The 22,282-nt window shown below is 41.3% G+C and overlaps 2 protein-coding genes across 2 annotated transcripts; one reads left to right on the top strand and one right to left on the bottom strand.

Moving 5' to 3' along the window:
- Positions 1–2,570: 2,570 nt before the first annotated feature.
- Positions 2,571–18,723, top strand: ZR3 (Zim17-type zinc finger protein). Its single transcript, XM_087676536.1, has 2 exons — positions 2,571–2,793; positions 18,137–18,723. Exons 1-2 carry the CDS (start codon positions 2,688–2,690, stop codon positions 18,721–18,723), a joined length of 693 nt encoding a protein of 230 aa, XP_087532662.1. The 5' UTR covers positions 2,571–2,687.
- A 427-nt stretch (positions 18,724–19,150) lies between these two features.
- On the bottom strand, positions 19,151–20,545 carry LOC148037589 (ethylene-responsive transcription factor ERF042-like). The gene has a single exon (XM_087676537.1). The coding sequence runs from the start codon at positions 20,452–20,454 to the stop codon at positions 19,780–19,782; it is 675 nt and encodes a 224-aa protein (XP_087532663.1). The 5' UTR covers positions 20,455–20,545; the 3' UTR covers positions 19,151–19,779.
- Between the last annotated feature and the right edge of the window lie 1,737 nt (positions 20,546–22,282).

Here is a 22,282-nt window from a genome sequence, read left to right as displayed (position 1 = left end):
TGCCCAAGGTAGATGAAACCAAATCATCATCATCATGGCATTGCATCAATCATTGCTAAAGCATCTGCAATACTCCTCATCTTTAAAACATACTCATTGATAGACATTTTTCCTTTCTTCAAAGTATTCAACTTTTGCTTAAGTTGAATCTTTCGTACCCTTGTATTTATTGAAAACACGTTCTTAAAAATTATCCAAGCTATATGTGAAGTTTTTGCATTCTTGGTATGTCCTAGTATAGCATTATCAATGACTGAAGATAGCCAATATATCACCTTTTTGTCTTTTGCATTCCATTCTTTCCACACCTTTAATTCATCTGTCGGGGGGATATTTAGCTTCGGCTCCTTTTCTTCACCTAAAATGAACTCATAAAGGCCCTTTCTAATGAGAATATTCATCATACAAAACTTCCATGAAGAGTAGTTGTTCCTATCCAGCTTCTCAATAATGGGATTTTCATTATTCTCTGCCATTATCACGAAAATGATACAAAATAACAACCAAGTCTTTTGCAACATTTTACAAGTGCATAATACTATGCCAAGCAACCTTTTTCACTGATTTCTCAATAGTACATATAATCTGCAACCTGTTTGCAAATAAAACTTATGTTTTCTTTTTGGCAAACACCTCAAAAATTACAGACACAAAATCTGCAACCTATACATCCACTTTCGGTGGATATAATTGAAATCACAATATACCCTGAAACTACTATTTGTAACCTTAGGGTTGTAAAATGGGGCCTGCAGCGGTCTCAAATGCCCAAAAAAACTGTAGACTGGTAAATGGCTTGTCTATAGAATATTCAGTGCTTTGCTCGCACACCAAATCTCCCAGCAATATGAGATTTTCACTCTTCTGTGCTTTCGATGCCTCCACAAGCATTATCCAAGAGAAAGAGTAGAAGAATGGATGCTTGCTTGAATCCTTACTTCTTCTCCTTCACTTTAGCCTTCAAAATCAGCCTCTCTTAGTAGCACTACTTTGATACCATGTCAAATACATACCATTCACACAAGAGAAAGCTCACTCAAGAACACAAGAAGAGAGATGGAGGCCAAAATGTTTTCTTGCTGGTTTCTTCTTCTTCTTCCACCCCACAATACAATGTATAAAAAGTATAGAAAAGATACAACATAAAGGAAAGTGGTTTGCTAAGTCAAACAATGTATAACTGACTATACTAATTGATTGGTGCTATAACTATGCCAATTGTAGGTAAGTGCAACAAAATAAATATAATAAGTGATAAGTCAATAGCCATGTGAGGATCATAATGACCACCGACGTGCCAAGTGTAGATGTGCGGAGCCATCTAGCCAGGCGGTCCAATAATCAATGTCCGCACGTGTTGAGCTTGCCATCTCAACAGTCTATTCATAGTATCTAGTCTTGTCTTGTCTTCCATCATATTCATGTTGTCTTATCACCTTATAATCTCGTAGTATGAGATCTTGTCTAGTACTGTCTTGTATCTTGTTCATCCCCTTCGAGGGAGTTCTTGTAATTTTGATATCTTGTATCCATACTTACGGTCTCAAGTTATGGGATCCTTCATATCCTATCAAGTTCTATATTGTCTTTACCTATGGTCTCAGGTTGTGGAATTTTTCATATCTTGCTAAGTTATTATTATATCTTATCCCCTCACGTGAGATTATCTTGTAACAAATCTTGCATCTAGTCTAATCTCTCCAGCACAGTCTAGTACTCCCATAACACTCACGCGCTCTCTCTCTTTCTCTCTCTCCTCTTTTGCACCTTCAGTTAAGCCGTGGCTCCAGTTATGGTGGGAGAGCTCTCTCTCTTTCTCTCTCTCTCTCTCTCTCCTAGTCGTTTGACCTCTCTCTCCCCCTTCAACGTATCAAATGTAACCTTGAGTAGCAGCAGGAGCTCTCTCTCTCTCTCTCTCTCTCTCTCTCTCTCTCTCTCTCTCTCTCTCTCTCTCTCTCAACTCAGCAACTCAAAGGGGGCTCGATGGATTGTGGCATAAGCTCAAGTGACATTGCAAGCTCAAACGACGATGGCTTGGCTAGTGGTGGTGAAGTCTGGGAGGGTTGTGAAAGCTCAAGCAACTGCGACTCCAATAGAAGTAGCGACAAACAACCATTGTGCGGAAGCTTGGGCATTGGACATCTCTAACACACACACACACACACACACACACACACACACACACATTTAAAAAGAAGGCAAAAAAAGAGAAGAGAGAGAGGCAAAAAATTTTAGAGAGAGAAAAGTAGAGTAAGAGATATAAAAGAAAAAAAGAAAAGAGAGAATGGATAGAGGAAAGTAAAGTTGCATAGCCATTAGCGATCCATTGCGAAGCGCGCAAGAAACACTAGTTCTTAATGTGATAAGTTTTTGTGAGGCAAATGATGACTGGTCTATCTTTAGGAATCAAACGTAACCAAAATGCGCAGATACTTTGCTACTAGCTAGCATAAACCAACTGGCCCTTGAAGCCATTGGCTGTTTAAAATTTAATGCTTTTTTCGGTTTTTTCCCCTAAAAATTCTGCAATTCATTAACCTCCCTTGTTTCCGGTGAACACTCTCGCGAGCGAGTATTCATCATACTTTTGGAGATTATCACCGGGACTTTTCGTGCGAGAAGACTCCAGCGTCGAGACTCGACTCCGACTCGAGAGTCACTCGAGACCCTTTCGAACGACGACGAGAATGCGTCTCCTTTCAAGGTCCTGGCGTGCCGCCCTTCATCGAAAGTCGCCTTGCTGTTTCTACAGCGCGAGCGAGTCGTGCCAAGTGCACGCAAGCACTCCCAAAGGTCTGCTACTCGCTCGCACCTCCATCGTTCCAGTTTTGTCAGCATACCCTATTCTTTGAGACAGGCTGAAAGCCTGAAATATTGTATTAAGGTGTTAATTAAAAAAGACGTGTCGAGTACCCCAAAACTGGTTTTAAAGACAAGCCAGTTCTGCAAAAGGGTGGAATGCTTATGGTCATGAATTCATTGCTAAAGGATTGGTCACGAGGAGCTTTACATCTCGAGTAGATACGGGGAGCCGTTCTCACAATAAGGAAGAAGGCCATATCGATTATGTAGAAGGCCATTAAACTGAGCAATGAGCTTTAATACTACTATCTTCAGGCAGCTTCATTGATGGTGAGAAGAATGCTGTCCGGTTCCTGTTCTTCATTACTGGCAGTAACCATCGCTTTTGCGACTGCAGCTTGGTGTTCCAGCTGGTTGCTCCTCTTTTGATTCGGGTCTCTGACTGGGGTCTCCGACTGGATTACAATTTCCTGATGGTTGGCGCAGACCTGCAAAACAAATTCAAGTTTTAGTGAAGAGATAGAGCAAGAAAAATTACCTTGAAGATAGCATCATTATGTTGATACAAAACAGCCCATATGAAGTGGGCTTGAACGAAAGCCCAAAAGAGAGTAGGAAGGCCATTAGATTCTCCAAGCAGGAGTTCTTTCCATGTAATACCCTGTGGGTGAACGGTGAAAGTCCTTGATGATGTTTTCCCAAGTGAAGGCCTTGTGATTGAATTTATTCTGAAGTTGAGAAGCTGTCAAGAGACACGGGTTCCATTTATACATCTTGTCTGCACTAGGACAATTTCTTCTCTGTTTTATTTATAATGTTGTTTGATCTTGATTGGTTCCTTTCATGTTTAGTTTCGGTAATCTCAAATATCTGCCCATACTTGAATACCCTTTTTGTGTATTTTATAGCCAAGATTCAATTGATTTGGTTGGGGGCAAGGGGGGAGGAAGAGTAGTGCCACACTAGAAGCTAAACCAAACTGAGTCAAACGCCCATGGGAGAGTATAAATTGGTTTGTTTGTAAATTTGTTTTTGTTCTTATATTTCAGCCAAGTGGCCCATGCATTTTTGCTAATGGAGTGGTAGCTAGGGAGGGAGGTAAAATGGCTTTCTATAGGGGAGTTAAAGTAGTGATCCTAGGGAGACGCACCACATGACGGTGCAAGACCTATGGGACCGGCCTCGCAGTTGCAGCCTCGAATTGTAATAGAGCTCTATGACTAGATATGGGAGCATATGACGGTGCAAGACCTATGGGACCGGCCTCGCAGTTGCAGCCTTGAATCGTAATAGAGCTCTATGACTAGATATGGGAGCATTTGAGGAGACATTTAGAGTATCCATGATTTCTAGAATGATTAGATGTAAGGCCTTAATACCACATGAGATTATCAGAGTTGAGCTAGTGGCCACACTAGTTGTTGTACAGGCCTTTACCTGATTAGTCACATATGTAGATGGTCTATGGGATTTGCCCAGACACAAATATACATGGCTAGTAGTTGAGTCCTCTCAACAACTTGCTGGGGAGGGTGACACTTCGTGTTGGTATGCACAAATATTAGCCTAGTTTGGGTTACATGGCTTTAGCATGGATAGGCTACCCCCTTCCAATGCTCCCTTGACGCACCATCACTTACCTTGAGCCGCTCAAAGATTGGCAAGTTATTAGGATGGATTTGACCTAGTTAGACATGAGGACATGGATGGCACTAATACAAGAGCTAGGGACGAAGATGGCTTTCTACAAAGAGCATCTTCTCATACTACAAATGATGGATTTATTCTCACATGGGTTTAGATGTGCTATTGGTCCATTGCACACCTCTTTACACTAGTTAGAGATTGAGACTGGTAGATTTAGATCCATACCACCAGAAGAGCACATATGCCAAATATACTAGCTAGAGCCAGAGACGGAGGATTACCTATATCTGTTGTTGTCCAACATACTATGAGGTCTGAGGCTGTTTCCATTGTTTATTTAGAGATGGGTTTGGGCCACTATCTAGAGTCATGGATTTCATTGACTAGTGATGCCTTGGTCTCCTCCTCCTAAAGATATGACTGCGTTGGGACTCGCTTCTCAGTAGTACAGCAATGCTAGAATATTGGGGGTGTACTCAAAGACACAACTTATAGTTTTCTTTATGAGAGACCTAGGAAATTTCAGCACAACCACAATCTCAATCATCTACATATACACGAGGGGTATTGATTGATTGAGCTATCTAGCTTGGCCGATCGAGATGTCCCAGACCTCAACACAGGTGTTGACAATATTTCCATAGGTAGATGTAGGAGATTATTGCCCTAGCTAGAGCTATCTAGCTAGGCCCTCTACATCACCATGAGATTGTATTAGCTAGAGCTCTGCATTTGCCAACTAGATTTTTCCTTGCTTATAGCTCTTAGTCTTCTTATACTGTTTATTGCATTTTCATTTACAGTTCTTGTCGACAGTTTTACCATTAGATAGATGATTATAACTCATGGTCTCGCGGGTCATTTTGGTCTTTTTCCGGATGTTAATATATCATATCATTTCATCTGTGTGTGTGTGTGTGTATGTGTGTGTTCACTTGCTTCTTTTAGTCTGGTTATATGCTTTTGCATTTGTTGCATTCTAACATGGTATTAGAGCAATGTTGAAGGGATGATTGGTTGTAGGTAGATTTGAAGAGTAGCTTTTAGGGTGACACCAAGGCTATGTTTTCAGGATTTGAGGGTGAGTAAGAGGGCTGTGCATTGACACAAGGTTGAAGCGATTGGAGACATGTGGGAAAGGAAGGAAATTTGTTGTTTTCGTGCAGGTTTTGTTGTCAAAGAAGAAAAAAAGGCTGTGTTTTCAGTCTTTTGAGCAGGTTTTGATTTTCAATCGCCTTTGGTGATTAAATTGTGTTAAGGAGGGGTTGAGGAAGCTTTAGCAGGTTGCCTTTTGGGATTCGCAGGGGGGACTACCCTTTGTTTTGTGCATAGTTGCCAAGAAACTTGTTTCCCAAGGTTAGGAAACTTGTTTCATACCAAGGTGTTTCATAAACATATGAAACACCTATTTTAAACTTTCACAAGTGTCATACCCTAAATGTCTTGGGATTTTTGTAATCATTGTTTATCATGGATTTACTTAACACGTAGACATGGATATTGGCATTGATTGCCGAAGTTATCCATGATGATTGCCATAGCAACATGGAACGAGAAATGGGAAACAAGAAACAAGAATGGGAAATGCCATGATTTGTTATTCCATGTGGCTATACAGACACATGGAATAGGCATGAAACATGGAATAGGGACGAGAAACGGGGACGGAGGACCCAAAACTAGCCATTCCATGTTGCTATGATGATTGCATATATTGATGGCTCCTTTTATAGTTAAAGTTAATGTTGGGCATGGATGGTGGACCATGATACATGCGAATATTGATCTTATGTTGAATCTTCCTTTGCATTGCAGAGAATAATGAATAATATCAATCTATGTCTTCTATGTCACATGGCTCATACAATATATGTATATAAAACTTTTATATATTTTAATATCTCGAATGAAACGTGTTTCTAACATTTTACAAAATTCGTATGAAACCTATGAAACCCGTTACATACCTCCCGTTTGAAAAACCCTTGGCAACTATGGTTTTATGCTAGCTATTTAGGAGCCATGTTATCAGAAATCGATATGGAGTTCCAAGTGATTATGGGCTGAAAGGTCCTAGTGTTATCAACTCTTCCATAGGATCAAAAGCTAGATAGGGAGAACTACTCCATTTAGCAGGTGATGATGCTTGCTACCTTAGAGTCTTATGATTTTGTGGAGCTCATGATAGAGGTTGTTGACCATTTGTCAGCCCGAGGTCTTTCCACACTTTCATCTTTGAAGAAAGTGAAGTTGGCAAAGGCACATGCACCATTTCTACTCCCATGGATCTGAACAGGAAGGCTATGGCTCATACAGATTCATTGTTGGTCAAAGGCTTCCTGCTATAGACAATTGATTGGGTCATTGATTTGGATTTTGAATTAGCTTCATTTGTGCTTTCCAGTTGGTTTGCTTGCTGGATTTATCATTGAATCTAAGAAGGTTCGTGGCCAGGTTGCTTTATGGATGCTGTGATCCCTGAGGGAGACCCTTGACCTTGGTCTATATTATCCAGTAGGTGGAGATGGTTCGGCTTTGGTGTTATGAAGTTGGATAGGCTTAGACTAGGTTGGAGATGTTGATCAATAGAGATTAACTATAGACTATTGTTTTCTTCTAGGTACACGTGTGATTTCTTGGAGCATTAAGAAGCAACCTATAGTTAAAACCAGACTTGCTTTGTGGAAAGGGTGGTAATTCCCTAATTAAGCAGCACTTAATTATAGCAATCAGCAAATTAACATAACTTGAAATGCACAAATTACCTTAATAATCTTGGACATTGGATATCTTGTTGGCCCGAAAACTAGCTCCCCTTTTCTTTAACTTGATTGCTAATGGAATGAGTACAAGTTGAGATTCACAATATTCTTTGCTATTCCAAAAGCCCCTTGCTGAAGCGACAATCAGCAATCAATTCAGGCCAATTGTCCCTTGATTTTTCACCTAGAACTTACACAAATGAAACTACCAATTGGCCAAATGCTGCCCCAATTTACAATGAATGTATTGACATGTGAATTGCCTAACAATTACACAAATTTTAGGTACTGAATTTAGTGTAGATGCCTTCACCAATTGGCACAGGTCTTGAGGTGGCTATCAAACCCTATCTGGAATAGGCAAGGCTGCAATAAACCTGGCATCTTTTGCTTATCATGCTTTACCTTCTGACATACGATACATATCTTGACAAATTGCTCTACATCATGCCTCAAAGCTGGCCAATAAAAGAAATGCTCCACTGCTTTGATCGTGGCATCAATACCTCTTTGTCCTGCATACAGAGGAGCATGACTTTTAGTGATAACTCTGGGCCTTTACTGCTTTGTGACACACAAATTGTCCATGCATCATCAGAAATCTATCTCTTAGGAGAAAGTGCTCATGTCTCCGGCCATTGCAAAGCTGATCATAAACATAAGCAAAGTTTGAATCAACAACATATTGTTTTTCATGGCATCCAACTCAGTGTGATAAACCATGTTGACAGCTGAAATTTGTGGCTTATGTGACAGTGCATTAGCTACAATATTCTTTTTACCATGAATATGTACAATTTGAAAATGAAACAGAGAGAAAATTTGCCCATCTTATATGCTTCTCTGACAACTTTGTCTATGTTAGAAAGTACCTCAAAGTTTGATGGTTTGTTGCTCACGCAATTCATTGAACATATTGTCCAAGTATCTTCTATGCTCTGCCTCATTCTTTGAATAGACAATCATGTCATCAAAGAAAGTGCCAACTTCTCTATGTGGTCTAAAAATGTGATCCATCATTTGATTGAAAGTGAGAGGAGCATTTGTGAGCCCAAAAGGCATGACAAGAAATTCATATAGCCCAAAAGATGTTTTGAAAGTTGTCTTAGGCACATCCTGCGGTCTAATGTGTATCTGATGATATCTACTTTTCAAATCTATACGGTTGAATATGGCTGCTCCTTGCAATCTATCCATAACATCATCGATTCGAGGAATCGAAAAGCGATTTTTTATCATGATCTTGTTCAGAGCACAAGAATCAATGCACATATGCCATGAACTATCATTTTTTTGCATCAAAAGCACTATCATTTTTTTGCACCAATAGCTCATTTACCTGACTCCTAATCTCCTCCTATTGGGCATGATCTCCTCCTAGGCTGCATTGACTCCGTAAAGTGGCTTATTAGGTGGGTTACTTCTAGAGATGAGATCTATGCCATGATCTTCCAGCCTTTAAAGTGACTGCGAGAAGCAATCAACATACATTTTCAAAAATAATATGCGATCTTTCTCTAACTTGGACATATTCCGAACATTCTCACTCTCATCTTTATCCTTAGTAAAAACCAAGTACGCTGAAAGATGATTTTTCATTACTTTAGAAATTGCAGTTGCAGATTCAATGGGGATAGATTTATCTTTCAACTTTACATCAAGTGCGAGTGCCTTTCCCTTATGCTAAATAATGATCTCTTTTGCACGAGAATCAATCACTCTATGCATACGGTGATACCATGGCATACCAAGCAATACATCACAACAACCCTCAAGTGAAGCAATGAAGGACTTTTCACTGTCTACATATCCTTGTATGTGTGATCAAAGCTTTTCAGAGTGGTGTGACAGGCTTTGCATGGCCTTTACATGCCATTTCAACTTCTCCCATGGGTCCTATCTCATCCTCTCTGATGCCTAGACGGGCTGCCATGTCAACAAAGATGAAGTTGGCTCATGCACCATTATCAAAGAAAATCAATGCATGTTGATCTCTAATTTTGCTGCATGCTCTACACAACTTAGTAGCATCATCATTGGGTTGATCAGTAACAACATCAAACACCAATCCCATTGATGTTTTGGGCTTCTTTCATTTAGAATCTCCCTGATTTTTTGATTTTCTAGCTTGTTACTTATTGGGACAGTCTCTTGCAATGTGACCCTCCTGTTCACAAATAAAATATTTATTTGCAGCCATTAATTCCCTATGTTGTGCCAATGTTTTTGAGCTCTTTCTTTGCTATTTTGGCCTCTTTTCAGACTGGTTTTCAGATCTGCCCCTTTTCTCAGCCTTAAACAACTTTTTATTTGACTTTTTTCCACTCTCTAGGAAGCCCGAATCCTTCCCATGCAGCAAAGCATCTTTTGTATTAGCAATCTCTATGAGCTGAGACATGTTAGATACGATGGATTTAATGCAAAAATTCCTAATTTCTTTGGGCATCTCACAAATTTATTTTTCCACTTGCTTATGAAGGGGTATGAGGCAATAAGAAGTAATAGGCAGCAATGCATCCCAAAACTTCTTATTATATTGCTCCAAATTCTTACATTCCTTGGCATCCAGCTTATTCCAAGGTGTCATGATGCCCACCTCAAGGTACTTGTCAACCAATTCGATGAAAACATTTGCTTGAATTGCACCCACGTTGACGATGCTCTACCTTGCATCAAAAGAGTAGACCACCACTACAATTCATTCCCTTTCAAGAAAGTGGTTGCCTTTCGAATCTTTGAGGACTCAGTGAAGTTTCTGCCTAAATAGGCTGCATCAAATTGTTGAATGAAAGTCAAAGCTTTCAGCCTATCTTGTGCACCATTGAAGGACTCAAATTTCACTACTTTTCCACCCTCATCATAGTCTTTTGTTGTCCCTTTGGGTGTTAAGTTGTCATACACTGGTTACTACAAAAAGGATGCATTTGCTGAATTTACATCAAAATCAATGCCAAATGGAGCATTTGTATGACCAGCATTCATTCCTTGAACCCCATAAGCATTCGGGAGTGTAAATGCCTTACCAAACATGCTACTTTGTGCCCCAGGCATAAAACCAATGTTGCTATACATAATGTTTTGCATATTTCCAGCCGTACCCAAATACATTGGGCCTTGCAAACCATGCATTGGCTGTTGGATACCATAGGGATTTGTGCCATACATTCCCATATGCGATCCCTATTCAAACATAGCACGAAAAATCGTGCTTCCACCAAAGTATCATGGTTGCCCCATCATAGCATGCATGCCCGACTATCCAAAATCCATTGGATTGGTAGTTCTATGATGGCCTTGCATTTGCATTCCTTGCCCCATAGGTATTAACTCTTTTGCTTCATTAGCATCTTTAGGAGCTTCAAATGAAGGCTTTGGCATTTCCTTCGATGTACTTTGTTGTCTCGAAGGTGTAGAAGATAAATTCTTCTTTTTGCCCCCTGCTGTCCTTCTTTGAAGCATTTAAAAATCGGGTAAATTGGGGATCCTTTTCCAATTCAACAAAGAGATTTGTTGCTTTCCTCATCCGATCCTTGAACTGGTTATGAAATTTCTCTTCACTTTATTGGTCATCAGCCTTATTATGCCTTGAAGGCCTTACATCTTGCCCAATAGCAACATTTTCAGCTTACTATCCATGGGCAACAATTAGCAATCAATTTGGGCTAATTGCCCCTTGATTTTTTTACTTCAAACGTGTTAGTTAACCATGAGGCTGCAAACAACTGTTTAAAATGGATCCAAGTGGCAGGTGCATATCCTTGCACCAACAATATGTTCCACCACTGCAAAGCATTACCTTTCAAAAAAGTTGCAGCCTTCCGCACCTTAAAAGTCTTAGTAAAATTCCCTCTTGTGTAAGCTGCATCAAACTGCTGTACTAATGTCAAAGCTTTCAGCTTATCTTGCATACCATTCAAGGTTTAAAACTTTATTGCCTGACCATCCTCTTTATAGTCTAAAGGTTTTGCACTTTTTGGTGCCAGGTTGTCATAGACAGGTGGTTGTAAAAAGGGGAGTCCCTTATGCGCATTATCAGCATTTATTTCACCCATCTTAGCTGCCATATATCCACTAGGCTGAAAAAAACCAGCGGCTGCATTTTGTACTCCAGGCATCAAATAAGGACTTTGCAGAGTTTGATAATTGGGCTGTAGATCAATATTAGCATAAAGTGGGTTCACTGCCTCAATAGGCATCATTCTTGGTGGCCCTCTAGGCAAGTATCCCTGATAACCGGGCTGTAGACCAATATTAGCATAATTTGGGTTCATTGCCTCAATAGGCATCATTCTTGGTGGCCCTCTAAGCAAGTTTCCCTGATAACCCGTGGGTAATCCAGCCATTGCTTGAAAAATTGAACCACCACCAAAGTAACCAGGATAGGTAGCAAACTGAAGAGGAATAGTCTACTGTGCCACTTGTGCATTACTATCTTGACCATTCACTCCCTGGTCTTGTGCTTGTGCTTCTTGTTGCATTGGACTTGTCTCCATGTTTCATGTCTTTTCCACATGTTTACGCACATTAAAAGTTTACCTTTTTGAGCGCTCGGTGGTATGATGTGATGACTCAGCCTGAGAATCCTCATTATGTGACTTCAAATTTTTTTGCATCTGAGGATTCTTTACAAGCTGTTCGAAAGAGCCAACCATACTGAGGAGTTGTGCCATAAACAAGTCCTCCTGTTCTTGCTCCTCATCCTGTGGTTCAATGTCGGTTCTAGAAGGTGTTGACACCTGTCCACCAATACTCTCTCTTCGGTATCTACGAGCAGAAGAAGAACTCTCTTCTTCATAAGGGAGTTTTCCTTTGCCTTTATCCATGTCTGCCATCTCTCTAGTCCTGTAATCTCTGTAAAACCTGTGTATGGCCTTTTCACCCAAAACTCTCTGAGCTTAAATTCTTACAGAAAAGAATTCAAATCTCGGGGATGGAACTATAATATCGGTCTATGACTCACATAAAGCGGTAGTTTCTTCAATTAACACCTGGTCTTTACACACATACACACACATAAGCAGAGACCTCACTTCCTTGCTCAACACCAGATTGGTCTCGAAGACTGGCGCTCCTCTCGGTATTTCTTTATCAATTAAAAGATGGAAAATTACAAAATGATAATGTTTCAAAATACATAACCTATGAATAGTTGGTTTTCATCTCTTCTGAGTAAATCCCAGCTGCATAATAACAGTACAACATGTCTAGATCAACATCCCTTTTAGGAAAGCATTTTCTGTAACCAAAACTCAATGATTCTTGTGCAGAATTGCAGGTGCAGATCTCTGAATTCATTGTTCTTACTGTTCAGCATGTCCTGAATTCACTGTTCTTACTGTCCAGCATGTCCAGAGTTCACTGTTCTTATTGTTCACTGTTCTTATTGTCCAGCATGTGCAGAATTCATTGTTCTTACTGTCTAGCACACTGTTCTTATTGTCCAGCATGTGCAGAATTCACTGTTCTTATTGTTTAGCATGTGACTAAAACTCAATGATTCGTGTGTAGAATTACAGTCTGCAAATCTCTGAATTCACTGTTCTTACTGTCCAGCATGTCCAGAATTCACTGTTCTTATTATCCAGCATGTGCAAAATTTTAGAGAAAACACAGAATTGTACCTTCAATGTAATCAGCCCATCATGCGAAGCATTTCCTCTGAGAATAGAGAGAGAGTTGATTAGAGGAAGCAAGCTCTACCTCCGTACTTGAGTCAGAGACTTAGAAGTACTTTCCATGGCTGATTTTCTTGTAGCAATCTGCTCTCAGCTCCTCAAAACTTCATTCTCCCCATTTGCCCCTTGTCCTATTACGTTTTTTTAAAATGCTCTCTCTCTTTTTTGGGAATTTGTGCCACATGGCATACATGTAGTAATTTTCCCGTTTAAATCTTCTGGTCTAAAATTCTCCATGATTGGTGTAAAGTTTGACCTCGGCATAAACTGGAGAATTATTTCTCGTGCAAAAACAAAGATAATGACGCGAATAGATTCTGGGGTTTAAAAATAGTAACTCGCTAAATTTTAGGGGTATTGACCCTTGCATTTTTCAAGTTGTTTTGAGCAACTTTTATCATTGTGACATCAAAAGTGTAATGTGGCTTAGCTACGGTGACTTTTATTCCGTGAGCATTCTCACATGTGCATCTTCTGTCTTGGCCAGGCTCATTGTCCTGTACCATCTCCAGTGGCTAAGCACACAGTTCCAAATCACTGGCATTCTATTCTTCAATGCCCATTCAATATGGAACCGGTCCTAAGGCTCAGATAAACCGTTAGTCCAATTTGTCCCAATGACTGCCTCTTCTAGCCATGCAAAGATTCAGGCTTATTCCAAGAGAACTCTAGGTGTAAGAAGCAATACCAACAAAAGAAAAGAAAAAGAAAAATAAGAAAAGCAACTGTAAAAAGTATCACTACCTATTGACAATATACGTGTATATATACATACATATATACACACATACACACAATATATATATATATATATGTGTGTGTGTGTGTGTGTGTGTGTTTGTGTGTGTGCGTGCAAGAGCTAGAAGCCTTTGTGGCCAAAGGGCAAGGAAAGATGGTATGTAAACTCAACAAAAGCTTGTATGGGCTGAAACAGGCACCGCGTGGATGGTATCATAAGTTTGATACATTTATGCAATCTCAAGGATTCAAAAGGAGTCAAGTGGATTACTACTTGTATACTAAAAAGACAACAGATAGTAGCCTTATTATGTTGGTTTTGTATGTGGATGACATATTGATTGGTGGTAGGGATGTTTATGCTTTGGACACATTGAAGTAGAATCTACACAATAGATTTGACATGAAGGATCTTGGTGAGGCAAATCACATTCTTGGCATGAGTATACTCAGGTATTCTTTATCTATCACAGCAGGAGTATGTATCCAAGATTTTGCAATGTTTCAATATGGAAGGGGGAGGGGGGGAAGCAATTGGTATATCATTGTCTCCATAATGTGAAACCTAGTGCAGAGGACAACTTTACATTTGATGATGAAAAGCTAAAATGGTGAAGATTTCGTATGCTTTAGCTGTGGGTAGCTTGATGTATGCTATGGTTGCTATACGTCTTGACATAGCATTTGCGGTGGGATTGGCTAGCAAATACATGGCACGTCTTGATAGAAAGCATTGGGAAGTAGTGAGAGGTATTATGAGATATCTTAAGGGCACAAAGGTTTTGTGCATTTGCTTTGGAAAGTAGAAGGCATCTGTCGTTGGCTTTACGGATGTAGACTATGTTGGTCATGCCGACTGCAAGAAGTCTACTTCAGGGTATGTATTCACCTTCATAGGGGGAGCAGTTTCTTGGATTTGCAAGCTAGAGAAGTGTGTTGCATTGTCTACTACAGAGGCAAAGTACGTGGTTGCCATTGAGGCATGCAAGGGGACCTTAGAGACAGGGAACGCCCATTCCGGCACATAGGAACGGATTAACGCGTTTCGGGAGGTTCAAGCCAAGGAAACACATTCCGGGCCATTCCCTGGCCGTTCCATATTTGGAACGACCATTCCAGCAGTAGACATTCAAAAAAAAAAATTGTTCACTCGCACTCGTTTAGGGTCGCGACTCACTGGCTTGACGTCGCCCGCTCAGTCGCCCGACTCCTGCCTCTTCCGCCTCTCTCACTTGCCTCGCCTCTCCTGCCTACCCCGCCCGCCTCACCTACCCTGCCTGCTCCCGCCTCTCCCGCTTGCTTGCTCCCGCCTCTCTTGCCTGCCCTGCCTGCCTCGCCTACCTACTCCCGCATGCTCCCATTTGTCTCTCCCACTTGCTTGGCCCACCTCGCTTGCCTAGCTCGACTTGTGTCCACGATCAGGTGAGGATCATTATCTCCCCCAAATTTGGGGCGTTTTGGATTAGTTGTTGGCAGTTGCCCCAAAATTTGGGGCTTTCTCAAGGATTGGAGCTCAAATTTGGCTGCAATGTCCCCAAATTTGGGGCATTGGGATCCATCATCTCGGGATCTGAAAGAGCCCCCAAATTTGGGGCATTTTGAATCTTTCATTGCCCTAGATTTGGGAACTGAAAATGTGCCAAAATTTGGGGCATTTTCAGCAAGGGAATGCAGGCTGGAATGCCCCAAATTTGTGGCATTTTGAATCAGTCATTGCCCCAAATTTGGGAGCTGAAAATACGCCAAAATTTGGGGCATTTTCAGCAAGGGATTGCAAGCTGGAATGCCCCAAATTTGTGGCATTTTCAGTAAAAGGAATGCAGGCTGAAGTAGCACCAAAGTTCGGGCATTTTTAGCAAACATTTAACACATGCATGTTGAGATTTTGGCTGCAAATTTATGCAATTTCATTGAACTTTACTGATTATTTGTCACACATATATAGATGGCAGCATTGACATCTATGGGATCTTCATCATCCTCAGCAAGTACTTCGTCAACAACTGGACGAAGTCGAAGCACTACTTGGTCATGGTGAGATGAGGTAGATGCAGGGGTGCCATTGAGAGGTGGAGGGGCTCGCCCTTGGAAATGCAAACTTTGCTCTTATGCTCGCACTAGTGGGGCTGATAAAGTGAGAGCCCATCTTCTACATGAGGAGGGGAAAGAGGTGTGTTTTTGCACCAAGGTATCAATTGAGAATATTACAACTTTTGCCTTCGATACCAATTGATATCTCGGGGTCCTAGGTGCCACATGATGAAATAACTGACTTGCACCCCACATATGCAAGTCACCTTTGCACATTTGGTTAACTTTTAATCAAATGTGAAGCAAAGCATTAAAATTTCATGTCCTCGTGATAGGTCGTATGATCCTTGTACAAATCACATCCTGCAAATGAAGAGATGTTGTCTCTGATGAGAGGTACATTTTGCAACCCCTTTCACTACCAGAGACCTCTTAGATTACCCTTCTTGAAATTGTTTCATTTGAGCTCGGTCTACTCCCAGCTCTTGACCAACCTACAGAGTCTTTGATCTATGGTCTTCTATTGGGGACTTGTTAGCTCGCTAGTTCTAGTAAACCATGTGGGGTTTTGGGATCCTTCCATTGGATACCATCTTGGAGGGACCGAGAGGATTTTCTAGGCTAGCACCTACTGCTTTATCTGTGTTTGTGTATTTTGAGCCGAACAGTTAGGCTTTAGAGCACTTTGAGTGGCGATCGGCTATGGAGAAGGAGCTAGAGCATTGGTTGGAATCAAACTTGGACATTGGTGGAGCATCTAACCCACAAGAAGGTCAGACGAAATGGATTTTTGGTACTAAATTGAAAACTGATGGAACTTTGGGTATATTCAAGGCTTGCCTTGTAGTACAAGGGTTTTGATAGAAGCTTGATATTGATTATGAAGAAACCTTTGCAACTATTGTGCAATTGACATCATTCCATCTGTTACTTGCACTGCTATCTCACCTTGTTTTTCCCTTTATATTAGATGAAGAAAATCAATGCCTTTGATGGAATGAAACACCTTGCTAGTTAAGGGTCAGTTTTGATCGCACTTGATCCTAAATAACCATTTAAGACCATTTGAAGTTTGTTTGATGCATTTGAGTGTCACATTGGTGCAAACTTGATTTGGAAATGATGCTTTGTGATTTTTGAGGCAGGAGTTGCAATCAGCTTGGAAGTATCAAGAATCAGTGAAAAGGATCTTACTAGCAGTCCTTTCTGTTCTTACCATTTGGTGTATTATTTATCAAGAGCAGAGTTTTTTATCATTAGAAGTAAATATATTTTTCTTACTTAGAAGTTATTAGAGAAATATATGGCACGGGGGAAATTTCTTGTCCTTGTAACATATTTAGATTGATTATTCATCATGAAACAAATGTGGTGTGGTAGTAGATGCTTTATCTCAAAGCAAGTGCTCTCATAATGGAAAGATGTTATACTCTTATTGAGGACTTCAAGCAGGTTTGAATAAACGTGCACCAGGGAGACCATTGCCTTCTATTAAGGAAGGATTTTGAACGAAGTAAAGGTAGTTTTACATTGCTTAAGACCTTTAGAAGAAGCCTATGAAGATGTTATGCAATTTATTGTGCAGTCAGTGAGCAATTATTGGCCTAGTGTTTGGAGGATGTTGAGGCCTTTGTTAGAGAGAGGCCTTTGTTGGAGAATGTATGACATGTCAGAAGGTACCACATATTTATTAATCCATGTGTCTGGATTCGTATGGACACATCCTTCCTGTTTTTTGAGATAAGACACACACACACCTGAACACTCACAAGGGGCTCTTTCTCTCTTAAAATTTTAGCCATGAGAGCAGGAAAAAATCACATTGGCATTGCTCCTACGAGCAGATTGGATAGCTTGCAAGCCTAATGAACAATGGGGCTTGATGGCATTGGAACCCTCCTATGCGGTGACCTTATCAAGGAGGAGGAGCAACCAATTGTTTGAGTGGGCAATAGCCCTGACTTTTACTAACACACAATGTGAACATTCACATCCTTGGTCGGTCACATCTAACTCGATAATAATATTTTTTCCAATAATTACCTTATGATTCATTGTATCCAAGTCAGATCCTTCCAGCGTGAGGTTTTTCTGTGAACTCTATTTGTGCAATGTTCGTGATGCTCATGCATATATTTAGCTGCACGTTTTTTTGTGGCTCCTTTGCATTGCCTGAAACTTAACAAAATAATTCCAAAACCTTAAAATAGCATGCTTACGGATTGAGTTAAAAATTTGTAATCCAAAAAATGTTGCAATGTTGCAGTGACTATGGCTGTGTGTGGTGACTAGGACTAGTGTTTTGAGGTGTCTGACTTGATCTTAATGGTAATTGGGTGCAATACAGGCAGATGACTTGTTCTGTAATAATCTTTATTAAACTCTTTTCAACATTTCTGTTCCGACTTAAGTTTGGCTTCTGGTTATTGCTTTGTGATTTTTGAGATGCAAAGTGCTGATTGTCATTGATTGGGGCTGCAGAAAATGGTGCTTTGGAGTGCCATAATGTTGGAAGTTCCTTGTCAAAAAGAGGACTGACTGCTATTACAGGAGCTCCATTTGAATCTGCAATGTTGCGAACAGACAGTGATTGGTGTTTATTTAGGACTTTCAGAGGGCTATGCACTGGTGCTCAAGTTTCTTTGGCCACTGCTGATATCGAGTCTCCCTGTGGTTCTGAAGATGGTATTGACCGTGTGGATCTGCAGAAAGCACAAAATCATGATGCAGATGATAAACAGGGGGTTGTGGATGAGCTGAAAAAGTCAGGCCAAAAGATATCAGAGCGCCATAATCTTGCAATGATTTTCACATGTACTGTTTGTCAGACAAGGTCTGCAAAAACAATGAGTAGGCAGACCTATGAGAAAGGTGTCGTCATTGTTCGTTGTGGTGGGTGCAAGAACTTGCATCTTATTGCTGATCGGCTTGGTTGGTTCGGGGAGCCCGGCAGTGTAGAGGAATTTCTTAAACAGAAAGGTGTAGAGGTTAGAAAGGGCACTGAAGAAAGTTATGAGTTTACTTTGGAAGATCTTACTGGATGGAGTCCCCCCGGAAAGAAAAACTGAACACCAATTGCTTATGTTTAATACAATTCCAAAGCTGAATTAACTTCCCTTCTCATGTTGTGAATCAACTGCTGTACTATGTGACTTAACTCAAGTTGTGAATCAATTGTTGTACCATGCGACTTAAGAGTGATTTCAGTTCCATCATGGTCACGCTTCTGATAGTTTAGATGTGTAACAAAGTGCACATGGATTTTTAAGCTTTCCAGGCTACAGTTATATTTGTTGCTGTTGGGAGATTCAAGGCATTCAAGAGAGAGGAGGGATTCAATCTCTGCCAGCTTGGAATGCTCATCCTGTTTTGTTAACCCCTGGACAATTTCCTGTGCTCTTGTACAGAAAGTGCATGTGGGCTTGCGCAATGCGTACATTGTTTCTAACAGCTGCATGGGTTGTTCGCTGTGTTCACAGAGGACAGATTTATGACATCCACCGACATGAAAGAATTAAGGGCTCTAATGTTTTTCCTTTTTATGACTAATAAATAACTGAGAAGCAGGTAACTGCATGCATACAGAGACACTCGAGCAGTTCAGGATTAGAGCCATTTTCGATGTCTTTTTCATGTAGACCCAGCAGCTTTTGTTTTGTTCCATGTTTAACAGTAAGCGGAAAAGGTGACATCCTCAGTATACAAATGATTGGACAGTTTATCGTGTATACAGATAGGACACTTGATGCGGCCTGATCCACGTCTCTGTTTACTTGAGATGCCAAGACCTCGTTCTGGATTATGACAGGTCATGCTTACACTCTAATCAAACTTGGTGCAACTGGCCTGAGTAAGAAGTAGGACGTGAGCCTGTAAAGCAGTACTGTGTAGCTGGAGCCAGCTGAGTGGATGAAGGTGCTAGCATGTAATTGGAAACAAAAAATAATGGCAGGGTTGCCTCTGACTGCAGCCTGCCAATATCCTGGTGTGCATAGGTCATTTGAAGAGCATTTAGCTGGAAAAATGTATCAACGATAGGGTGCTTACAAATGACTAGAGCCTGCTCGTCTCGTGATCAACTTTGCTAGGGCCCAGGCAGGTTGAGGAGAAAAGGCGTGCATACATTAATCATCACATTGATAATTGCTGAGACTGCTGCAGGTTGAAGCCTGCAGCAGGTGCTGCAAGTTGAAGCCCTGAAGTTCAATGCCTACTTCGTGGGATAAGTAATCACAGCTAGTTGTGAGGTCATGCTCTTGCTGCTGCTCTGGTTGCGGCTGCTGGTTACAACTGGCTGTGATGTTGAGCTCTTGCCGCAATTGGGGTTGCAGCTGGGACGGGAAATTGGTGTTGACGATCCAAGAGGTTTGCTGGACAATCTTTTCTGTGTTAAAAGCTGTAATAACAGAGGAAGGGGGAGGATGAAGAGCTGGATCGGTATCAAATGCATCGACATCTGCTGCTGCAGTGACGGCAATGTGCTGGATATCCTTCTTCGACAGTACAGGTAGACCGAGGGAGGGTGCGCTGCTGTTATAATTGAGAAGAGGGGGGGGGGTAGGCAGGTGTGGGAGGTTGAGGGAGGTGGATAAGCCACGCAGGCAGAGAGCGGCGGCGTCGTAAGCTCGTGCGGCCTGCAGGGGGGATGCGAAGGAGCCAAGCCAAATGCGGTCTCTGCTGTTGGGCATCCGGATTTCGGACACCCACTTACCCCAGCTGCGCTGCCGCACACCCTTGAAGCGAGTGGGAGGGATGGAAGAGGGGGCAGCAGAGGGAGGTGAATGGATAGGTTTGCCCATGGGGTGGGATGTATATCTTCTAGATGTAGGTCTCTGTTCTGGGTCTGTACAGGAGTGCTGTTATTACAGCTGCGGGTGATTGGGCTCTATGGGGGGGGGGGGGGTAGTAATAAGTAGGAGAACAACCGTGACAGGTTAGAGCACTTCTTGGGTCTCTCACAGAGAGTCTGCTTAGATTCTTCTGAGTATATATGTGTTCTTGCAGCTTGCTCTTTGAGTTCGTGTGGGGGTGAGATCTCTGTTACGCAAGCCTTGATTGGATTTGATGCGAGGCCAGCTTCCTCGTCAGCTCACGCGAGCATGACAGCACACACTCGTGTAAAAAGTCGCCCGTTGTCTTAAGCGTCCTCCCTGTCAGTTATAAGATATCCGTGTATGGGACTGCCGTCCAACTGTCTTCAAGATTTTTTGCACGCGGACTGACATCGTGCGGTATCTCGTCGAACCACGTGGTGCATCCTTTGCCACAAATCGATGTTTCAAAAAGCCAGGTTTTAGTATGGTGTTATTAAAAAAACGACCGAATCGTAGAAATCGGAGATTATAATTACGGGTAAAAATCGGGAACAAAAGCACAACCTTAAAAACTAAGGAAAACAAACAAATCTACACTTTCTCGATAAAGTCCAAACATGAGTATAGATGGCATAATCTTAGTATATTCATTCACTCTAATGTCTCATGTGAATGTTGGCCAAAATCATGCAGTTATTCTACAACCACCATTATGTTCCTTTCCAAATGCGAAAGAAACAATCGTGCATTGAACTCGCCATAATGGGAAACTTTCCCACTTCATCTCGTCTCCCTCTCTCCATTTGCATGCAACAAGCAATGGATTACATCAACGTTTTCATTGGGAATAGAGCCAAAGCAAAAGAAGCCCCCTCACATGGGGGAGGGGGCATGGCCATGATGTAGCACTTGCCATGTTCTTTGGTGGCGTTGCTTCTTTGTCAGTGAACGCTTAGCATTCTTTACGTGAGTTTGGGTCCATCCACATTATCATGTAGACAAGGGGCACATACTTTCACCAAGAAATAGTTGGTTTGGTCGATTGGATTTGATTGGGTATATATGTTGCAACATGTCGGTATGTCGCAACACCCACCTCAACCCTCACTTAGAGTGATTGTGCTATTTGACATTGTAACCACGCGACCACTACTCTAGGACTTGCATGGGGGACTCGAGCTCAGGGGTGTTGGCATGCATGAATAACTGAGGCCATCCTCAACAGATGCTTGAAGTGGGGAAGTGGAGAGTAAAAGTATGAAAGGCATGGCTTCTACATAGCAAGGCAAAATTGAGGATAGCATTCGTGTTTTTGTCTTATTTGCACTTTTGAATATGTGGAATAATGTATATGAAATAAGAGCTCTAATAGGCCTTTGCCATGGGGCTTGCACCTTGGCAAAGGATCTAAGGTCTTGGATTAGGAGTAACTACTACCTCTTGGAAACAGAGGAGATGACACTCAATGTTTTGGGTATCAGATAGTGGATGACCAAGAACTCTCCTTTGTCCTTGTTTAGTGGATCCTTGACTTTGACACGCATAACAGTAAGCCATCAAAAATGTATACATGGTTTGGATTGTCAAATTGGACCAGAAATCTATATCCTTTTTTGAAATGACTAATCTCTCCATTAAGCAAATTGTTAGGACAAAGGCCTACAAGCTAAACCTCGATGGTATTCTCGTGTTCTCATAAAAATGGATGTAAGAAACTTAATGAGTTTTTGCTCGTATTCGACTCTGATATCAGGTTCTAAAGAAACAACCTTTGACCTATAAAAATATGTTGAATGTTTAGTTTAAATGTCTC

The sequence above is a fragment of the Lygodium microphyllum genome, chromosome 4, assembly GCF_053477565.2.
Source record: "Lygodium microphyllum isolate KBCC chromosome 4, Lygodium_microphyllum_v1.1.10, whole genome shotgun sequence".
NCBI classification, from domain to species: Eukaryota; Viridiplantae; Streptophyta; class Polypodiopsida; order Schizaeales; family Lygodiaceae; genus Lygodium; species Lygodium microphyllum.
The sequence above is the reverse complement of the archived record's forward strand: the minus strand, read 5'-3'. Positions and strand labels throughout refer to the sequence as shown.